General features: G+C 34.7%; 1 protein-coding gene across 2 annotated transcripts; it reads left to right on the top strand.

Annotated features, from left to right (window-relative positions):
- The first annotated feature begins 11,064 nt into the window (after positions 1-11,064).
- LOC117344829 lies at positions 11,065-20,669 on the top strand. 2 transcript variants are annotated; one of them, XM_033907665.1, is made up of 3 exons: positions 11,065-11,518; positions 13,182-14,407; positions 17,982-18,513. In XM_033907665.1, the coding sequence occupies exons 2-3, from the start codon at positions 13,186-13,188 to the stop codon at positions 18,221-18,223; spliced, it is 1,464 nt and encodes a 487-aa protein (XP_033763556.1). In that variant the 5' UTR covers positions 11,065-11,518; positions 13,182-13,185; the 3' UTR covers positions 18,224-18,513. The 2 variants fall into 2 exon arrangements, with proteins under 2 accessions (XP_033763556.1, XP_033763557.1); XM_033907666.1 differs by lacking the exon at positions 11,065-11,518 and having other exon boundaries at positions 13,186-14,407; positions 17,982-20,669.
- Positions 20,670-20,904: the final 235 nt, after the last annotated feature.

The raw sequence follows: 20,904 nt of genomic DNA, 5'->3' as shown, positions 1-20,904 counted from the left end.
TACGTATTCTATAAGAAAAAGTTCAGTCGGAATTGTAATTTAAATTTAAAAATTGATAAATTTGAGATACGGCCCTTTATTTCTCAGCACTGCATGTTGGAGATACGTCCTTGTTCCTCTAAACAAGCGAAATGTAAATGTGGATTGCTATCATTTATATATACATATAACTATTTGAAACATAAAATGTTTCCCATAACTGATTGGCATGTAGTTATAAAAAGAAAATATTTCTGACTTGAATACTTTGATTTTTATTTGAAAAAGACAATGGAGTTTCCAATTGTCATGAATCCTTTACTTACAAAGTTTGGTTTAAGATAAGTTTTTAAAAATGTTATTTATCAAAAATGCTTTCAGTAATTTTGATATGTTTAGTTCTTGTATCTTTTCAAATATTGTCATTTTAATTTTCGGATATTCATCCTCTGTTTTGAGATTTGCTGCAGTACGATATGATGGTACTTTAGTAGAGTGAGTAAATTATTGATTACAATGATATTTTTACTTATACTGACCAACCGTTGTCACATCACAAATGAGCTATTTACAGACCCGCATTGTATTAATGTGTGGTGACATGCGTGTAAAGGTTTCTTCTCGATGACCTCTACAGCGCGCATATTAACTTTCGGACACATTGATAAGAAATACAGGTATAAGAAAATCCAACATGGTATTCTTTACAAGATACTGTATAATGAAGAAAACTACATTGTATAAGAATTTCAAAATTGTACTTATATATGTAAGTAAATTTCACTGATGTACAATATACAATTATTTTAAGGGTCATCCACCACATTGAAAATAAAACGAGAAATAGGTCTGAAAAAAGTTGTTTTGTTTGTCTTTAAAAAAAAGAAAAAGAGAAGAAGCTGTATCTCGGACAAAGAGTAAGGTCGACTGAAAACAAGAATAAAATGTTGTATATTTTATATTTTACACAAAAAGGAAATCCACGTTATTACTACCCTCCAAAAGTTTGAGCTTTGCTGTTTGTCTTTTTAAATGTAAATTCAATAAATGATTAATTGCATTTCGAGGAAATGCTATCGCACTCCGCCTCTATATGGGGTACTTGTATGTAACATAGTTTAATTTGTTTCGTGCCGCGGTTGCCATTTTATGCAATTTCGTTACAGGCAGTGTATACGATGTCATAACATCATAAAACCCCTCCTGTGTGAAGTCACCTATTGGACTAGGGGCTAGCTCCAATGATTCCCAACCGTGGTAGCTCATTTATCTTTGCTGGAGGTTGAGGTTTAAATAACAAAATCTTTAAATGCTTTATCACAAATGTTGTTGATAATTCTCTCTGTAAAATCAAATAGGTGGATACTCGTAAAGAGAAAAGAAATTTCATTTTGTGTGCTCTAAATCAGGTTTGAAAATTCGAGGATCAAATTCTAGTGAAATGTTTTCGTTAAAGGTTATACAGCGCCGACAGCGTACAAGGATACATCAAATCGCGCCACAATGGTTGGTATAAAATGCCAACAAATAAAACAACCTTATGATAGTACCGCCCTAAACCTTATAACAGCACCCTAAACCTTATAATAGCACCCTAAACCTTATAATAGCACCCTTAACCTTATAATATCACCCTTTACCTTATAATAGCACCCTAAACCTTATAATAACACCCTAAACCTTATAATAGCACCCTAAACCTTATAATATCACCCTAAACCTTATAATAGCACCCTAAACCTTATAATAACACCCTAAACCATATAATAGCAACCTAAACCTTATAATAGCGCACTGTACCTTATGCTAGTATAACAACGCCCCAAACCTTGTTATAGCACTCTAAACCTTATAATAGTATAATAGCGCGCTAAACCTTATATAATGCCCTAAACCTGATTATAAAGCCCTAAACCTCACAATAGCATCTTAAATCTTACAAAAGCGCCCTAAACACAATAATAGTATAATAGCGCTTTTAACCTTAAAATAGCGCCTATAATAGCGTGATTAACCTTATGACAGCGCCCTAAACCTTATAACAACGAGCTTAACCCTATAACAACGAGCTTAACCTTATAACAACGAGCTTAACCTTATGACAATGAGCTTAACCCTATAACAACGAGCTTAACCCTATAACAACGAGCTTAACCTTATAACAACGAGCTTAACATTATGACAGTGCCCTAAACCTTATAACAACGAGCTTAACCCTATGACAACGATCTTAACCTTATAACAACGATCTTAGCCTTATGACAGTGCCCTAAACCTTATAACAACGAGCTTAATCTTATAACAACGATCTTAGCCTTATGACAGCGCCATAAACCTTATAACAACGAGCTTAACCTTATAACAACGAGCTTAACCTTATAACAACGAGCTTAATCTTATGACAACGAGCTTAACCTTATAACAACGAGCTTAACCTTATAACAACGAGCTTAACCTTATAACAACGAGCTTAACCTTATAACAACGAGCCTAACCTTATGACAACGAGCTTAACCTTATAACAACGAGCTTAACCTTATAACAACGAGCTTAACCTGATGACAACGAGCTTAACCTTATAACAACGAGCTTAACCTTATGACAACGAGCTTAACCTTATGACAACGAGCTTAACCTTATAACAACGAGCTTAACTCTATAACAACGAGCTTAACCTTATAACAACGAGCTTAACCTTATAACAACGAGCTTAACCTTATAACAACGAGCTTAACCTTATGACAGCGCCATAACCCTTATAACAACGAGCTTAACCTTATACCAGCGATCTTAGCCTTATGACAGCGCCCTAAACCTTATGACAACGAGCTTAACCTTATAACAACGAGCTTAACCTTATAACAACGAGCTTAACCTTATGACAACGAGCTTAACCTTATGACAACGAGCTTAACCTTATAACAACGATCTTAGCCTTATGACAGCGCCCTAAACCTTATAACAACGAGCTTAATCTTATAACAACGATCTTAGCCTTATGACAGCGCCCTAAACCTTATGACAACGAGCTTAACCTTATAACAACGAGCTTAACCTTATAACAACGAGCTTAACGTTATAACAACGAGCTTAACCTTATGACAACGAGCTTAACCTTATAACAACGAGCTTAACCTTATAACAACGAACTTAATCTTATGACAACGAGCTTAACCTTATTACAACGAGCTTAACCTTATAACAACGAGCTTAAGCTTATGACAACGAGCTTAACCTTATAACAACGAGCTTAACCTTATAACAACGAGCTTAACCTGATAACAACGAGCTTAACCTGATGACAACGAGCTTAACCTTATAACAACGAGCTTAACCTTATGACAACGAGCTTAACCTTATAACAACGAGCTTAACCTTATAACAACGAGCTTAACCTTATGACAACGATCTTAACCTTATGACAACGAGCTTAACCTTATAACAACGAGCTTAACCTTATAACAACGAGCTTAACTTTATAACAACGAGCTTAACCTTATGACAACGATCTTAGCCTTATGACAACGAGCTTAACCTTATAACAACGAGCTTAACCTTATAACAACGAGCTTAACTTTATAACAACGAGCTTAACCTGATGACAACGATCTTAGCCTTATAACAACGAGCTTAACCTTATAACAACGAGCTTAACCTTATGACAGCGCCCTAAACCTTATAATAGCGCATACAATAGCGTTCTAAACCTGATGACGGTGCCTTAAACCTTATAATAGCATCCTATATCTTATAATAACGAACTTAACCTTATGATAACGAACGTAACCTTAGAATAGCTCATCAAATCTTATAATAGTGCCCTAAATGATCTCCCCTAGCTTTACATAACAGATATACATAAATGTCTTCTGGATGCAACTGTGTATTAATTCTCTTTATGATTAACTTGAATATACTATTTTTATTATGGATATATAACACGAAAAATCGAAGTGTTCTCTAAAACGGCCGCACAGAGAGTATGAGTACTCTCCGATTTTTTTTTGTGATTTAGGTCCATAACATAAAAGATATATTCAATTTATCATTATGATTTATTTTACTGTACACAATCTCTGTGGAAATCCACGTTTACTAAATAAAATGGACTCTTTTCACTTAGAAATTACTACGCCGCTGTATCAACCAATCAAAAGGGACGTTGTTTTTACGTTATGTGCTTATAACTTAATTTTTCAATCAATGAAAATGCTTGTTACAAGCAAGATTGAATTATTTTGAAACAAAACTGAAAGTTAAAGTGTTTGAGGATGGCAATATCGTAAATAATGCAACATTTGGTATCATATTGAGAATATGCAACCCTCTATTTAGTCTTCAATCGATGATCATCAAAAGGAACAGTTTCATTTTCAACGATGTTAAGTTATACGTTTAACTGGTTGTCACATCATTGTTCTTATTCTGAGGAAATACGCAACTTGAATTTTTATTTTATTCTCGATTTTTATTTTGCGAGTGATGTCCTCCATGTAACTATAATTTCTTAAAGTGTAATATTTTTTCCTTTGTGGTAAATTCACTTCAGATCTTTGTATATAAATGGATATAATAATAATAATTGAGTATGTAGTCCTTTGAAATATTAAATTGTACGGAATATGATCTTTTCTCCACTTACCCACCGGACTCCAACACATAAGGTATGCACCGACAATGATGATAGCCATTTTAGCAGCTTTCCATGGAGGCCGAGAAAACGCTAATTCTCTAGAATGGCATTCCAGTGATTTTATAGCTTTCAAATGCATCAAGGATGTTTTAGCAATTCTTATATACGAATAAAACATTATCACGAACGGCACTGTAAATAAAACCATTATAAATACTATGTAACTTTCTTCCATGGTGCCAAAAAAATTGCAGATTTGGAAAATATCTTCGGTATTCCAACCAAAGAATGGACATGAACCAAGTCCAAAGGCAACAATCCACAAGACAGCAAGGATTGTTTTCACTCTCCCCTTGGAGAAATGTCTAATATATTTGTATGGATGTTGTATTTTGAAGTAGCGGTCACATGTCTGGAAGGCTAAAGTCCATACAGATGCCAGGTTCACCGAGATGAAGAATCCTTCCCTAAGCATACATTCCACAAATATTTTGAATTGGAAGATATTATAGAAAACGTCATAGCATACGAATACTCCGATGAGAAGATCCGAGATTGCCAGATTAGCGATGAATTGATGAGTCTGGTCAATTTTTCTTCTGTTGGTAAATAATACCCTAAGTATCCAGGAATTCATGGTAATGATGATAATCCCAACCAGTGTGATGACCGCATTGCATAACAAATCCACAAGAGTCAAACAATAGCAATTTGACGTACAGACTATCTCTGTACCGTTTGAACACATTTCGTTTAGTTCACAAATATCAACAAGTATGACAAATTCGAAAAGTTCACCACATCATAAGACTTGGGGCCTTACAACCCAACGTTTAAACTCTTAATATACCAAACTGGCCACTCCTTATGTACAACACCCTCGTATTCAGGACAGGAACAACACTACATTACATACTCACTTGTCGTGAGTGTCGACAGAAATAAGTCCCTTTGAATGCGGGAACATGCACACAGTCTGAACCCAAGGTAAGATGACATGAAGAGAGGGAAGGATTTTTAACCTTTTACTGGTGTTTTATGCAGTGTATCAACACGTACAATTTAAACTATATCTGGCATTTTAGGGACTGGATTTCATTAATCTTAATTATAAACCCGAAACATGCATGGCCAATGACATTTCGTGGGGTGACTAGTTTATATGTGAGTGCATTGTATTAACAACAACAACAACAACACCAACAACAACAACAACAACAACAACAACAACAACGACGACGACGACGACGACGACGACAACGACAACAACAACAACGACAACGACAACGACGACAACAACAACAATAATAACAACAACAACAACAGAGAATTCCATCACGACATTAATTCCATAGACCTTTGAAAATTACGATTACAATATCAAGACTAGATTTTCCGGTAATTTTAGCGAGTTCTGCTTCACCATCATCAATATAAGGTTAATTAACATACATGTCAAAGACATAATTTGTCTGTATCTCAATCTAAAGTGTTCTTGATAATGCCAGTAGGATGGTTGACCTCCAACTTTTTGTGTGTTCGATCTGGAGGTTCCACTGTCCCAGACCTGGCTCTTATTTTGATAACGTGCCATTGCCTGAATTAAAATCCAGACCAATATGGCGGAAGCAGTCGAAGAAAAAGAAAAAAAATGACTTTTTGCAGAATGCTGGCTTTATTCTCACGTGTAAATCTATTTAAGTATCTCTTCATTTAATTGATTTTGACTTAAAATTACGATTCCGTTTTCACACATTCTCTCTCATACTATTCTCCATCTATAAACCCAACACATCTTCAGAATTCTATAGCTATCATGTAACACTGCAATTGGAAAATATATCGGGATAGGTCTCTTCTGTAAGCTACTAGAGCGACGTTACATGTGACAGCTGTTTGTCACTGCAGAATAGAATGTTCTTCTCGTGTCTTTAAAAAAGAGGAACGTGCACAGAACTCATTAATCTGCACCATGTCTTACTTTAATAATTTCGTTAAATCGAAATACGATAACTCGGAAAATTCTTCTTTACTCGAAATATGAATTCATTCCGCCATTTGAAGCCCTCCGTTACCCATTTTCGCTAGCCAAAGCTTCATATTGCGTTACACTCCATGAACGTTTGTGGAATGTAACGCGATCAGAAGCTTTGGCTAACGAAGATGTCGGTAACCATACTAGAGAGGTTTTTGTCACTGCGAGTTGACGAGGATTTATTTAGTTAAGAATTTCCCCCTCCTTTTTCTTTTGGTTTAAATAAGTCAACCACTAAAATGAAGCAGATTTTACCAGCATGGAAAAAGAGATTTCAAATTAGACGACATTCAAGGTAAGCTTGTTTTTTTTATAGTGTTTCTTTAAAATATTGCAAATGTGTAAATTTTGTCTAATATTTACTTACATTTGTGAAAATCTGTAGAGAAAGCATCATTTGCTCAGAAAATTTGAACGTCTAGAATATAGGTCATCGAATTCCTTCTCAACGGCTTTAAGTCTCAGATTATTTACAAGTCTTCATGGTATTTTGCCTTTCTTATGTATCTTCGAGTCTTATCCTCTTATTTACTATCCATAAACCCATCACATCTTCAGAATTCTATTAATAGTATGTAACACTGCAATTCAAAAATCTATCGAAGTATGTTTCTTCTGTAGGCTACAAGAGCGACGTTTGTCACTGCAGAATAGAGGGTTCTTCTCGTGTCTTTAAAAAAGAAGAACGCGAACAGAACTCATTAATCTGCAACATGCCTTAGTTTAATAAACCAATTTCGTTAAATCCGCATATGATATCTCGGAGAACTCTTCTTTCCTCGAAATGTGAATTCATTTTCGCCATTTAAAGCCCTCCAAAGCTTCATATTGCGTTACACTCTACGTACGTTTGTGGAATGTAACGCAATCAGAAGCCTTGGCTAGAAAAGATGTCGGTTACCATACTTGGGAGGTGTTTGGCATTACAAGATAACTCTTTTCTTACATCATATACAAATTTTATATACTGTATTATGTTGTAAATTCATATTATGTACATAATGATTATTGGAAGAAGGCGTTTTTAAGTTGCGAAAACTTGTGTCCTAATCCTGTTGTTATATTTAACAATAAAAATATGTTTAAATCAAAATAATCAAACAAGATAACGAGGATTGTTTTGGTTAAAAAATAATTCCCTACTTTTTCTTTTCGTTTAAATAAGCCAACCTCTAAAATGAAGCAGAGATTCCTAGCATGGAAAAAGAGATTTCAAATTAGACGAATTTCAAGGTAAGCTTGTTTTTTATAGTGTTTCTTTGAAATATTGCGAAATTTATTAATTTTGTCTAATATTTACTTTCATTGGTGAAAATCTGTAGAAAAAGCATAATTTGTTCAAAAAAATTCGAACGTCTAGAATATAGGTCATCGAATTCCTTCTCAACGGCTTTAAGTCTCAGATTATTTACATGTGTTCATGGTATTTTGCCTTTCTTATGTATCTTCGATCCGTCGATGTCTAAGCAACAAACTTCATATGAATCAGGAAAACAGTATGCTGGTAGTGTTGTCAAAGCAATCTATGCGTTGTTTATGCCATTTATGTTCTTAATTGGCGATAATTTGTCCAGCAAATAGGTCATTGAGTTCATTCTCAACCAGAATGCTAATATTGTTGTCATAGTAATCCATGCGTTGTTTATTCTCGTACGAAACTATTATACATAACTTTTCTTTATATACTAAGGTGCATTATTGTACCAAGGTCAAGTAAGTGTTACGAATGTAACAGATATCTTCCGAAAGCTGTTTAAAATCAAAGTTCCATCTGGCTCTTTCTATTTGGTTTTGTCCAGGATAGTATCAGTATGTCGTTAGAACACTATATGCTCAAATAATGATTGGACGTCTTCATTTCTAGTCTCTTCTTTTCATCAGTTTAAATAAACATTAAAAGTTGATGCAAACAATCATACCTGACAAACGAGTATTAAACAATACCGCAAAACCGGTTATTTTCGCGGGGATAATATTTTCGCAATCTTCGCGGGCCATTGACATAAAGTAATAAGATACAGGAAACAGAATTTTTACCAAGAATCTATTCAACAGTTAGACATCGAGCAATATTCACGAAAATTAGACAACCTCTGACAAAGTCTGATTGCAAAATTTGGATTCGTTATAGGTAAAAATGAAAAATCGCGAAATTTTTGACCCGCGAAAATAAACGGTTTAAGGCGAACACGTGATTGTCACACTTCTTAATCTATTAAATAACAATCACATGTGTAGGTGTAGCTTTCACCATATATAGCTGCTCTCCCAACACCACAATTCCATGTAGGAGTTGTCTTTCTTCTGTAGGTCTCGGTGAATTGACATCACTTCAGCGACGAAATGAACCTACTGCGTAGAAAAACAAAAACAAAAACAAAAACATCTAGTACATAGCACGCTCTGTAATCACACCGATTCAACTCGCGATGTTATTTTGTTAAACCTTTTAGCTATACTGTTTATTTATATATCTTTTTATTTATTTACGTTTACCATCTATACACCACCTAAGATGTTTATGTTTTATAATAGGCCCTCGGGGAATTAAATACTTATCGACCGAGGGGATCGTTTTCACAACATAACCATCTTTTTCTTTGTTTGCCTACTAAATTTGTTTAACTGTTCCATGTTCTTTGTCAATATGTGATCGTTTGTAATTTACTTGTGTTTTTATAAAGGGGCAGATTGCCTCAAAAATACGACAATTTACTTGTCTGTACTGTCGTTATAACTACATGAACAATTATATATATATGAAAAGGGTTTTTTAAACTAATATATTGAAAAAGTATTGTAATCCATTTATAAAGAATATATTATATTTTATATACCTAGTGTATGTGTATGCCACTTTGTATATATGTGTTATCATATATACTAAATATATTTCAAAACAATATATAAAGATTCAATCGAATTTGAAATTACAATGTAAAATCACAGTATAAATATATCTATCAAGAATACAAAGGAACTTGTCATGAATAAATAGCATTTCGTAATATGTGAACAATTAAGCTGTTGTGTTGTGTTCTGTTTGGTTCTGATGTGGATCTGGTGTAAACACGTTTGACCTTGTTTACACTCGTAAGAGCTTATAAATGCTATGCGAATAATGAACACTTATAAATGGCCTTGGTGGGTTTCGTATGGGTTTGTTTACTTCATTATACGCCCCCACGTCTCGCTTATCCTTCTCACATTTAGTTATCTTCGATTTGTCACACAAATATTTTGTGCAAGTTAAAGTAATATATTATATTTTTATACATTCGTATATGAGTAATTCTACAGATGTTACCACTTCCCACGCAACAATATGCCAATTGATTAGTGATAGTGCGCAACACAAGCTTAAAAGCATACCAGGAATTTTATATCTTGAGTTAGAATTTCAGTCATATCTCGCGAACTCCTGTTCAGTTAAAAAATCCTCTTTTTTTATTTAATTCATGAACCATCATTTGCTTTTCCTCTTTTTTCTTCTTCATTTTTTGGTGATAAATCATATTTGAAATTCAATACGGTCTTTGAATAGACATAGCAAATAATATAAGATAAAGATATATTTTAAACAGAGTACTCCAGAAACGGTCATGCCAATGTTTTAAATTTAAATGTGTAATTTTATATTGTTCAACTAACTCTTTAACATAACACAACGCGACCTTACTATATAATTTAACAGAACAATGAAAACGAACAATCTGAAATATATATTCATATCAAATATATTTACACTATTTTTATCTATCCATCTATTTGTTGTTTATTTATTTTTTGTTTTTGTTTTTGTTTTGCACTGTATTATCCTGTATTATCAAATTTGTATTTTAGTATCAAAATTAAATTAAACTGAAAAATAAAATCACGAAGGAAGACGCAAAAAATGTCGCGTTGACCTTGACGAAGCCTAACGAGTTTGACCGAATTATAATTCTGTTTATCTGAGCCACTCAAGTCACATGCCGCACAGATAGTTATACTGGTAAACATTAGTCGATCATTCATATAAAGTGTATGTATACACACACACCTAGAGCCTCGCGCAAGCCAGGCAGCCTCGTCACCGTATTGGCTGTTGGATCAATATAGGACCATCCCACAAATTAGTTATGTTATGTATGCCTCGGCGTTCTTCGAACATTCAGTACGAGGAATTAGAAATTCTGATACAAAACCTCTATAAGTTAACATAGTAAACACGTTCCTAAAAGTTTACTTTATTCTCGGCCTTCCTACTTATCGGTTTGGGAGGTAAAATTTTGTGTTTACTCGACGTGCCTTCACTGCACCAAGCGACAGTCTTCACAACAGGAAGTGGGTCGATTATGCGCACGTGGTTTTGTTTGACAACTCAAGGTCATGACGTCAGAAATCTAAATATGAATAGAAGTGCTACACCCAGTGGAACATGGCGATTTTCTGTATGAATCACCTCACAGCTTCGCATTTTATTGGCGAATTCCCTTTAATATCACACTCCCTTTAAGTAAACAATTTCATATATACATAAGAAACCACATATAACCCAGACTAGAAACGATTCCCACATTCATTCGGAGCCCCTTTTGCTTCTTCCGTTGTATATATGAAGCATTAACCTCATTGAATGAAACTCGGAGTCAAGGTCGGCGGGTTGTATGGGGCGAGTGCACTTTGTGGGCTGAAGGGATATACTTTTCTCGAGTGTCGATGGAGCGAACAGAACACTGTATGAGATTGACGGGGCCAGTCGTGTAGCGCCATTCAGGATTTTATCATCGTTGTTTACATAAAAGGAAGTTTAATACATCTGGACTGTACGGATATCGTATTTATTGAAATTCACCAGATATATTCACAAGGAATATTTTATATAGAAGGTATGTATATATATATTTACATTACAAGTTTAACGTGTTATACTATTGTTACAAGGTTTATTGACATATTTTGTGCTGGACATTAACAATCAATCAAATCTAGATAATCAGTTTCATCTTATTTTAATTTTACGCTGTTTTGTAAAATTTAAAATGATTGAACATCATTTGAATTTTAATTTGTATTTTTTCTTTGTTTTTGTTTTTGTTTTGTTTTATGTTTATTTTTATTAAAGGTTTATTATATTGGATACAATTTTAAAATATAGACTTTTTGTCATTTTTTTTCAAATAGTATGTTTTTGTTGTGAACTTTGTCGGTATAACAATACCGTTTAAATCAAAAAGAAACAATTAACATGTTATTAAATGTCTTTTGGGGGATAATAATCTTTGTCCATGTTCGACATTTAGAAAATTGTTCAGTGATAATAATGATAATTGACTAATATGGAAATTGAAAATTATTTATACACATCCTGTTACCACTTACGTCCTCCCACTAATTTCCGACAGATTTCCTCATCAGTAACAAACAGAGTAGTCATAACGGTATATATGTACATACGAATAGAATGTTTGTCATTGATATTGAACACAGATATTACTTACTTACTAATATATTTCATTCATTAGACAAGTGTCTTAGTCATAGCTATTCATATATATGTATATATATATTAAGAGTCAGAAACAGGATAATTTGTGATTAAAACAGTATGGTTTTTGTTGCTATTTATACGACCACAATAAGTAAAGCCAGCGCTGTGTTCCCTGGGGTCGATATCCAGCCGAGGTGAAAGCCGCATTAGGCCGCTGTTAGCTAGAAGTACATGTAGAACTACACGTGCACTTTTAACATTTTTCCTTTCTGTTGAAACTATCGAAGAGGTTATATGGTTGTCAAAGTTACGAGTCAAACACGCATAATTCAGGCGTAACCGAAATCTGTGTGGATTGTATATATATACATATGAAGTAGACGTATCGTGGCAAAAACTAGTTCACTAGGTCAGTTCTTAAGCAAGCTGTATAACAGTTATGTACTTGTAGGATTTCTGTTCCCCTACTAGGAGAGGCAGATGGTATATCATTACACTCAGGCCAATACCTGTTTTTATCGCACGGCTGCCGGATATTTTTGTACGACCTTCTACTTTTAATTTATTTGAGAAAACCTTGACTCACCGATAACATTTTTTCTAGATTGGTGAAGTTACCTCGCCCTTACAATGTTAAATATAGAAGTCTGTAACAAAGGTTTGAATGGCCAGATGTGAAGCATACAAAGAGAGTCTTAAACAAACAGGCCTGGCGTCTTATTAAAAGGCACAGACCGCTGAAATATAACTCTGCAATTTTATTGAGCAATATGCTGTGATGCAGCAAATTAAACATTCCCCCCTCCCATATTTTCTTCGTGGGTTTATCATGGACTAGGAGGCTTAGCAGAAAAAGGTGGACGTCGAGGAAGTAAGAAGTCCATATCATTGTTGAATGCAGAATATGTTACTTAGAATAGGAACAACTAATTGAATGTTTGGAATTATTAACAGAGATAAATTTCTTTGAATTAATAACACTTAAGTTTTAAAATGATTTTGTTTAATTTGAGTTTTTGATACAATGATTTGTAAAGTATTGGTTTTGTTTATTTTTCCAGGGTCATGGACCTCGGACACGGGAAGGGTTCAGTTTGCACGTGTCATCCAGTGTCTTACAGTAGTAACACACTTGAGAGACTTCTCGTGCATGGACCAGACGCCTACAACTCGTTTTACAACTCTCATAGACAGCCATCGGTCTGCAATAAGGCAGCCATGGACAACATTCAGGGTTTAGGTCACGTCGGTCACAATAATAGACACAACACAACACTTCAAAGTGTTTTGTTGGGTCAGGTACCTGCTGAATATTCTCATCTGGCTTCCGGTCAAAATTCCATGAGAGATATGCTATCTCCAAATGTACCTCATCAAAGTTCCACCTCGAATAACGTCTCAACTTTAAGGATTCCAAGTTACCATGACAACGTTTTGCCATCATCTTCACCGCGTCATATTCCGTCTCCACATGTCTTGACGTCATCACCTCACTCGCCTTCGCCACGTCACATCTCGTCATCGCCTCATTGTAGGCTCTCTCCTGCACACATGACGCCACCAAGACACATGTCGTCACCATCTGAATACACGTCCTCAACACACATGACGTCACCAAGGCACGTGTCGTCACCATCGCGACAGCATGTCCCATCACCATATTCAACAAACTCTGCCTGTTCACCATTCAACCAATCCGAATCTTGCCAAGACGAACCCATAGATCTGTCATGCAAAGGGTCGAGCACAGATGACAATGACAGTGTCATGTCAGAATCTCCTAAATCGGATGCTGGTTCATCCTTGTTAAGGAACCTTCTTTGTATTGGCAAGAACTTGGATATAGACGAACAGTGTCCCAGTAACAGTATGGAATTAGATTCTGCATCCACAACCATTTCGAGCAATACCCGTGTAACATTAGCCAAGAAAAACATGTTGCCGGTCAGCTCTCGAGTCTCAGATTGGTTAGTGAAAATTGTTCAATTCTCAAAGTCCATTCCTGAATTTCAGAACTTATCTCATAATGACAAAGTCACACTGATTCTGAATTCCTGGACGAGATTGCTCATGCTTTACATGTCGGAGAGCAACTTCCAATTTGCTGTCACCCCGACACACAACGGTCGAGCTTCAGAAGAGGATGCTCCATCGACCACTCCAACCCCAGACACCCCTACCATGAAGTCGGTTGAAAGTGTGCAGAACTTTGTTAAGAAGTGTCAGAATATGAACCTTGACCAGAAAGAATATGCATTCCTAAGAATGGCCGTCCTCTTCAATGCAGGTAAAACATTTCAAATAAATATCAAAAATTATTACATTTTTACCAGTGAAATATCAAAAATTATTCATTCTATAAAAGTGATATTTTTCACTAGTGAAAAATTTTTAGTGAAAAATATCACTTTTGCTGATTTGACCAATCAAATTAATGATTAGAAAATAGCAAAATAATTGACCAATCAGAAAGCCCGACATATACGTCAGCAGCTGGACAGGGGAAACTACTTTTTTTGTTTACAAATTATCGCTGTAGTCCTAGTTAGCATACGGGATAGGGTTTTCGTTGATAAAAAATGTAATAAACAGAATATCTAACAGTGTCTTCAGTAAAACCAAATATATTTCACTCGTGTGGCTAATATTTTGATATCTTTCACTCGTGCTGCGCACTCGTGAAAAATATCAAAATATTAGCCCCACGAGTGAAATATATTTGGTATTACTGAAGACACTGTTAGATATCCTCTATATCCTCATGGTGTAATGATATGCACACATGTGAACATACCAATTCTCACAAGGGAGGTAAAGAAAAGCAGTTCAATAAATATATTAGGTTTTTAATACCTTCGAAATTATTAATACAAATATTGGTATCTGATACGTAGTTTAATATAAAATATAATGATATAATTTTAATACTGTTGTACATAAAAAAGGTATATAAATGAATATTCAAATGGTCATGCATACTGAAGAGAGGCGTATAACCCTTAATATACACTAAAATATCAGAATTAATTATAAATCAAATAAATTTACATAATTATATTCTAATGTATTCTACTTTGTTTTTAATAATCATAACAATCATCAATACATTATTTCTAATGCTTAATCAGTTGTCTGAAAAATAAACGAAATTTAACAAAATATAAAAAGAAACTTGATAATGATAATCGGCAAAAAAATTTAGACTGACTTCACATTGTTATGGTGTCCTTGAACGGTGTTAAAGTAAATTTAAAAAAAAGTTTAAATGGACATGGATAAAGATCAGTAAGGACTGACAGTGGTCAGGGTTGACCTTGGGTGATATGCTTAGGGGACGCTTGAGTTCATTCTCGATACATTGACCTGTCTTAATACCGAACAAAGAAAAGGGCCCAACGCTACTGAACAAAGGCACCAGGGCTGTTTTCACGCTTTGGGATTATCACATTGAGGCAGATGGCGAGAAGCAGACTGTGTGTCATTCTAGGCCTAGCCCAGGTCATCGCCCTGGTATTCTATGTGTGACCTTCTGCGAAATTGACCTCTCATTAGCCTCGGTGTATCTGCGCTATACACCACTGAACTCGGCTTAGGCAAAGCTAAGGTCAGTCACTTGCGGTGCGGAAGGGATAAGATGAAAAAGGTACTACTACCAGTACTTTTGAACGTTCAATAACCAGTGGAACGAGTTTTGATGTAGTTAACCAAGGTGGATTGGTGCAAAGTATGTCATTCGAATTTATAAAAACTAAAATCAAATTAAAAAAAACAATTCATCACGAATCTAAAACGACGATTGAAAGATAGTTAGGAAAATAATTAGAGGAAAATATAAATAAGATAAATAATTTTTATTTGTATTTAAAAAAAAAAATTGTTTACTGCCTGATAAACACGAAGTTAATTACCATAAGATGTCAATGCTGTTTCTGTTTTCATACATAATTCATAGTAACATTATCGGAAAATATCAAAATCTTCAACTTTAAACTTGATATAAATTGTCAGGTTTGTACGAAAAAACACATGAGGTATAATCACCTTACAACATTACTATAGAGTTCGGTACAATGGGACCAAACTTAAATCGACTTCATTTATTCAATTTATCTTGTATCCTTTAAATTAAAAGAGTTATCTTTTTCATCTAAGTAATATATAAACATGGTTGTGTATTTTGTCAGAGTCAGGGTCACTGTCATACGATCCTCTTTCAAGGATCTGGTAGATAATTTAAATGATGAGGCACGGGTAGGTCTTTTTGTCCCTATCCACCGTTTATAGATAAAACCAGCCCTGGAAGGTCACACGCTATAGCGTTGTAGGTCTGCCATACAAAAGTCGTCCTTCTACCAGGAACAAAATGGAACAAGCTAATAATGGTACTATTGAATATAAAGTTACAGTGCATTGTGGGGTTATGAAAATACGCCCTTCGGGCTTTGACGTATAAGGTCGAGTACGTCCTTGGAACGAAATTGGCATTCAGCATTCTTTACAACCGGGACCGAATACAAAAGTATTGGCAGTTTGCCAATAAAACAGCGTCATTCCGCTTTGGTAGTTTTTTCGCAGTAGGTGTACCGAAGAAAAAGGAGTGTTCGACCGAAATTATTTAGGAATGTTTAGATATTTATTTACCACAAGTGCGTTTAAAAGTATATTAAAAGTAGAAATAAACAAGTGTTTTGGTTTCACAATAGTAAATAAATCCTTATATCAGGTTATGTAAATTCTGTATTGTTATCGTCCGGGACCGCACTCATTTGTTGTGTATAGTGAGTGTATATGTACGGCTCGGCGGGAGCGCGTGTACTGGGCAGAGGTCATTAGTAGTACTCTCCTGACCCGTGGCCGTAGACACAGTTATGTCACTGGTCAGTTGGGAGCGTGACCGATGGTCAGATGAACTATTTACCCTACGGCAAATGACTGTGACCTTGGTGAGCGAGGATACGGTCAATGAAGCGTACCAGTATCATTGGATGACTGTGTATACAGTCTACGTGCTGAGACACGACTCCCATTTATAACACAGCCTAAACATTGTTCCTAACCCTAAATAGGTGCTGTTGCGTCAGCGTTAGCACGCAGACACTTGTATATCCGAGCAGGATAATATATACAACTATCCATGAATGGTTCCAGCTAGAAGTTTTCATTCATCGTGCTTGAAAAACCGCATTCTTTGTCCCTCGTTATAAGATTTTAAACCCGGCTATCTTTCGGAGGGGTTGCCAAACAAATTTCAAGCCAAATGCTTTATCACATTACGATCTCGTGATAGCTGTCTGATACAAGCTATTTAGCAACACACATGCGAACTATTCTACTGACCTTCCACCGAATTTTAAACTTCCAACGTATCATATAGTTATGATAAATCCGTCTGCCTGCGTGCAGGATATTCTATAAATAGCATGCCCTTGTCGTAACAACTATATTCACCGTAAATGCCTGTTAATTAACAAACTAACTATATATTATTGCGTATTCAAATAAATTCACGCTTGCTTGAACACCAAATTTCGGGCTTCAGTGATTTATACATAATGATATAGTTATTTATTCTATAGGCGAAAACATATTAACGATAAAGTTAAAAGATTTAAGTATATATGAGGGCACATAAAGTTATCATAAATTTTAGTCATCCAAATAGCACAGATTTTAAATGTGTATATATTAATAATAATAATGGTTGTTAATTAATTAATGGGTAATAATGTTTTCATGAATTCTTAAGTAAGAGTTCAAGACAGTGTATCTTCTGTGGAAGATTTGCAATATATTTTTTATAATTTAATTATCTTTTCTTAATTTCACCACTGATTAATGATTATTTATTGTGTATGTTTTAGGTTACGTTGGATTGGACAGACCCGGTATGGTTGACCAATTGAATTCCCTGATACAGCAGCTTTTGCAAGAACACGTCCGATTGGTCCGACCCAATGACGTCATGCATTACTCACGGTTATTGTTGTTACTCCCTGCCTTATATGGTATCAACTGTAAAATGATTGAAAATCTCTTTTGTGGCCACATCAACGGAAATATGGACATGGAAGTGCTGTTGAAAGAAATGATTCAAAATTTGTGATTGGGAGCAAGAATATGAAACAAACTTTGAAAGGACACAATATATGATACTATAATTTGTGATTATAGTACACAAAATCTGATTGGACACACAACCATGGTACATCTTTTGTGATTGGGTGATAATATAAGACAGGCAGTTTGATTGGACAAATAGCCATGGTACACATTTTGTGTCATGGCTTCAGCGGTTAGACCGTGAAAGACCGTTTACAAGTCTTCGTCTCGTGCTGCTAATTAAACGATGATTGATAAAGTGATAAATATAGACAAAAAGCCACGTGATACAAGACGTTCATTATACGATGTATTCATTACGGCTACGAGGCCAAAACAATTCAATTGTGTGTTTCAGGTTTCCTTATTTGCTGCTTGCCTACCATTAACATCAGGACATCTAGTTGACTCGTTTAAGTAATTTCAGAAGTAAAAAATATCTAATTTCAGAAATCTGAAGGGCTAAAACATAGTCAAATTGACATGTTACGTGAATCCGAAATCTCATTTCATTGAATCAATTACAACTGGGTCAACTGGAAGTCCTGATTATTGTGGATACCTGCTAGTAATGACAACAACATAAAAACGTTAAACAGTAATCGAACGATTTTATCAACAATGCAAAATATGTTTTTATAAGACAACTTTTTTTCCTGTCACGGTATCATTTTTGACAGGAAACATGAAAATTTTCGTTGTTTTTGTTCGGTCATCAGACTACACAAATATCTAGTTCTGGCAACTAGCCTCATTTTCAGTCCAGTCATTCCAAACTGATATTTTCTTAAATTACCTCAGTGTGTTTTTTGTTTTAAATTATTATTATTATAATTAATATTATTGGTATTGTGTTATGTGTGACCATATCAGAAACAACATTCGAATATATATGTTACTACCACCCATTCAATATACCATATCAAATGTAAAGGTGTTACAGGCAACAGATGCCATGACCTACTTTCTAAGGTAACGATAACTACTGTAAACGTACATATTTTAGCGGTAATTTTATTTTAGCGCTTTGCGCGCTGGAAGCCTTGCGCTAAATTATGATTGCGCTAATTACTTTTTGTACGTTTTATTTCTATAGAAAGTTCTGTGGATGCGCTAATTCATCATTGCGCTAACTGGCTAAAATCTGCAAATGAGCTAAAATTTGATTGCGCTAAAATAAGTACGTTTACAGTATTTAAAAAAAACAACATAAGCCTTTGATTTGATTGAAGGATTTGCTTATATCGGATACTATTATCAAAACACCTACCTTTCGGCACATCTGTATTAGTCTTATCTTGCCAGAGCTGTTGTACTGTAAAAAAAAACCGCAGCCGTATCATGTATTTTAAATACAACCATCCAGAGGGTGACTTAATTAGGTCAAACATTGACCTAGTTAGGTATATTTAACCTCGACCAAATTAGAAACATTTTCAAATCCTTTATATTAGGATTGGTAGATTTGTATATTAACATAGTCTAAGTTATATTTTCCAAGTAGTAATTTATTTGTTTATTTCTAGACTATATTATTTTTTTCTATTTTCTATGGTTTTGTACATATGTAAAGCCACTGTGAGTCGGAGAAGGGACGGTAATGGTTTACACGTACTTAACTAGTTTACAGCACATGACTCAGTACGTCTCAATTCTATTGGCGAAAGATTTTTTGTTTATTATCTAATTCAGAAATATACACAAATCATTGATCGGTTTAACCGTCATAATGATAGATTTGATAAACAAACAAAAAATGAGGTGGAAAATAACTGTTTTATCATACAATTAAAGTTACGGGTTAAATGTACAAATTACCTATACAAAGTAATCAAAACAAAGCGGTGTAAGATTTTCTAGAATCCGAAATGCCATTAACTGTCCACTGTATCAGTGTTAGGGAGTACTGATGTGCTGTCTGTCCAACACGTGGTTTTGTTCCACGTTTACCGGTGATCACAGCTGTGACTATATCATTATTTTGCTGTATGAGAGAATTCTGTCATTTGATGTACAGTGTGCAAGATTGAACAAAAGTAATTATATTTATGTATGACGACTGCGAAATATTCTGTTATAACTTCCTGTTTCATGTTTAAAGTGCATAAAACATTATTTAACATGACTTTAAAAAACATGACGAAAAAATACGAAAGTTCATTTTAAAGAAAATGATGCCATGATTACGGGCATACAAGGTCATGATGATTTCAATAGCTTTTATTATGCTTTAACGGCTAAATATTATCAACAGTATCTGTAAAGATCATGCACCATTTTTCGAGTAAGATAAAATGCCCATTCTTCTGTTTGATTAGAAAATGGTGGCAAAAGGAAGAGATTGAAAGATTAAATGTCGTGAATAGTGTGCTTATATATCATATTTGTAGAAATCGCATTCTATTTTATTTATTTTCATGTCAAAATAAAAGATCAGTAAGATTTAAAAAGAGTCTCTTTGTTTTTCTCAACTTTGTTTGGTTGTTCCCATTTGGAAGACATGGCATTACCAGGATTTTCCCTAGATTTAAGACGGGTGTCACATTTAGAGGGCATGGCATTGCCAGGATTTCCCTTGATTTAAGACGGGTGTCACATTTTGAGGACATGGCATTGCCAGGATTTTCCCTAGATTTAAGACGGGTGTCACATTTTGAGGACATGGCATTGCCAGGATTTTCCCTA

This window comes from Pecten maximus, chromosome 16, assembly GCF_902652985.1.
Source record: "Pecten maximus chromosome 16, xPecMax1.1, whole genome shotgun sequence".
Taxonomy (NCBI): domain Eukaryota; kingdom Metazoa; phylum Mollusca; class Bivalvia; order Pectinida; family Pectinidae; genus Pecten; species Pecten maximus.
Note: the sequence above shows the minus strand (reverse complement) of the source record. Positions and strands in the feature narration are given on the sequence as shown.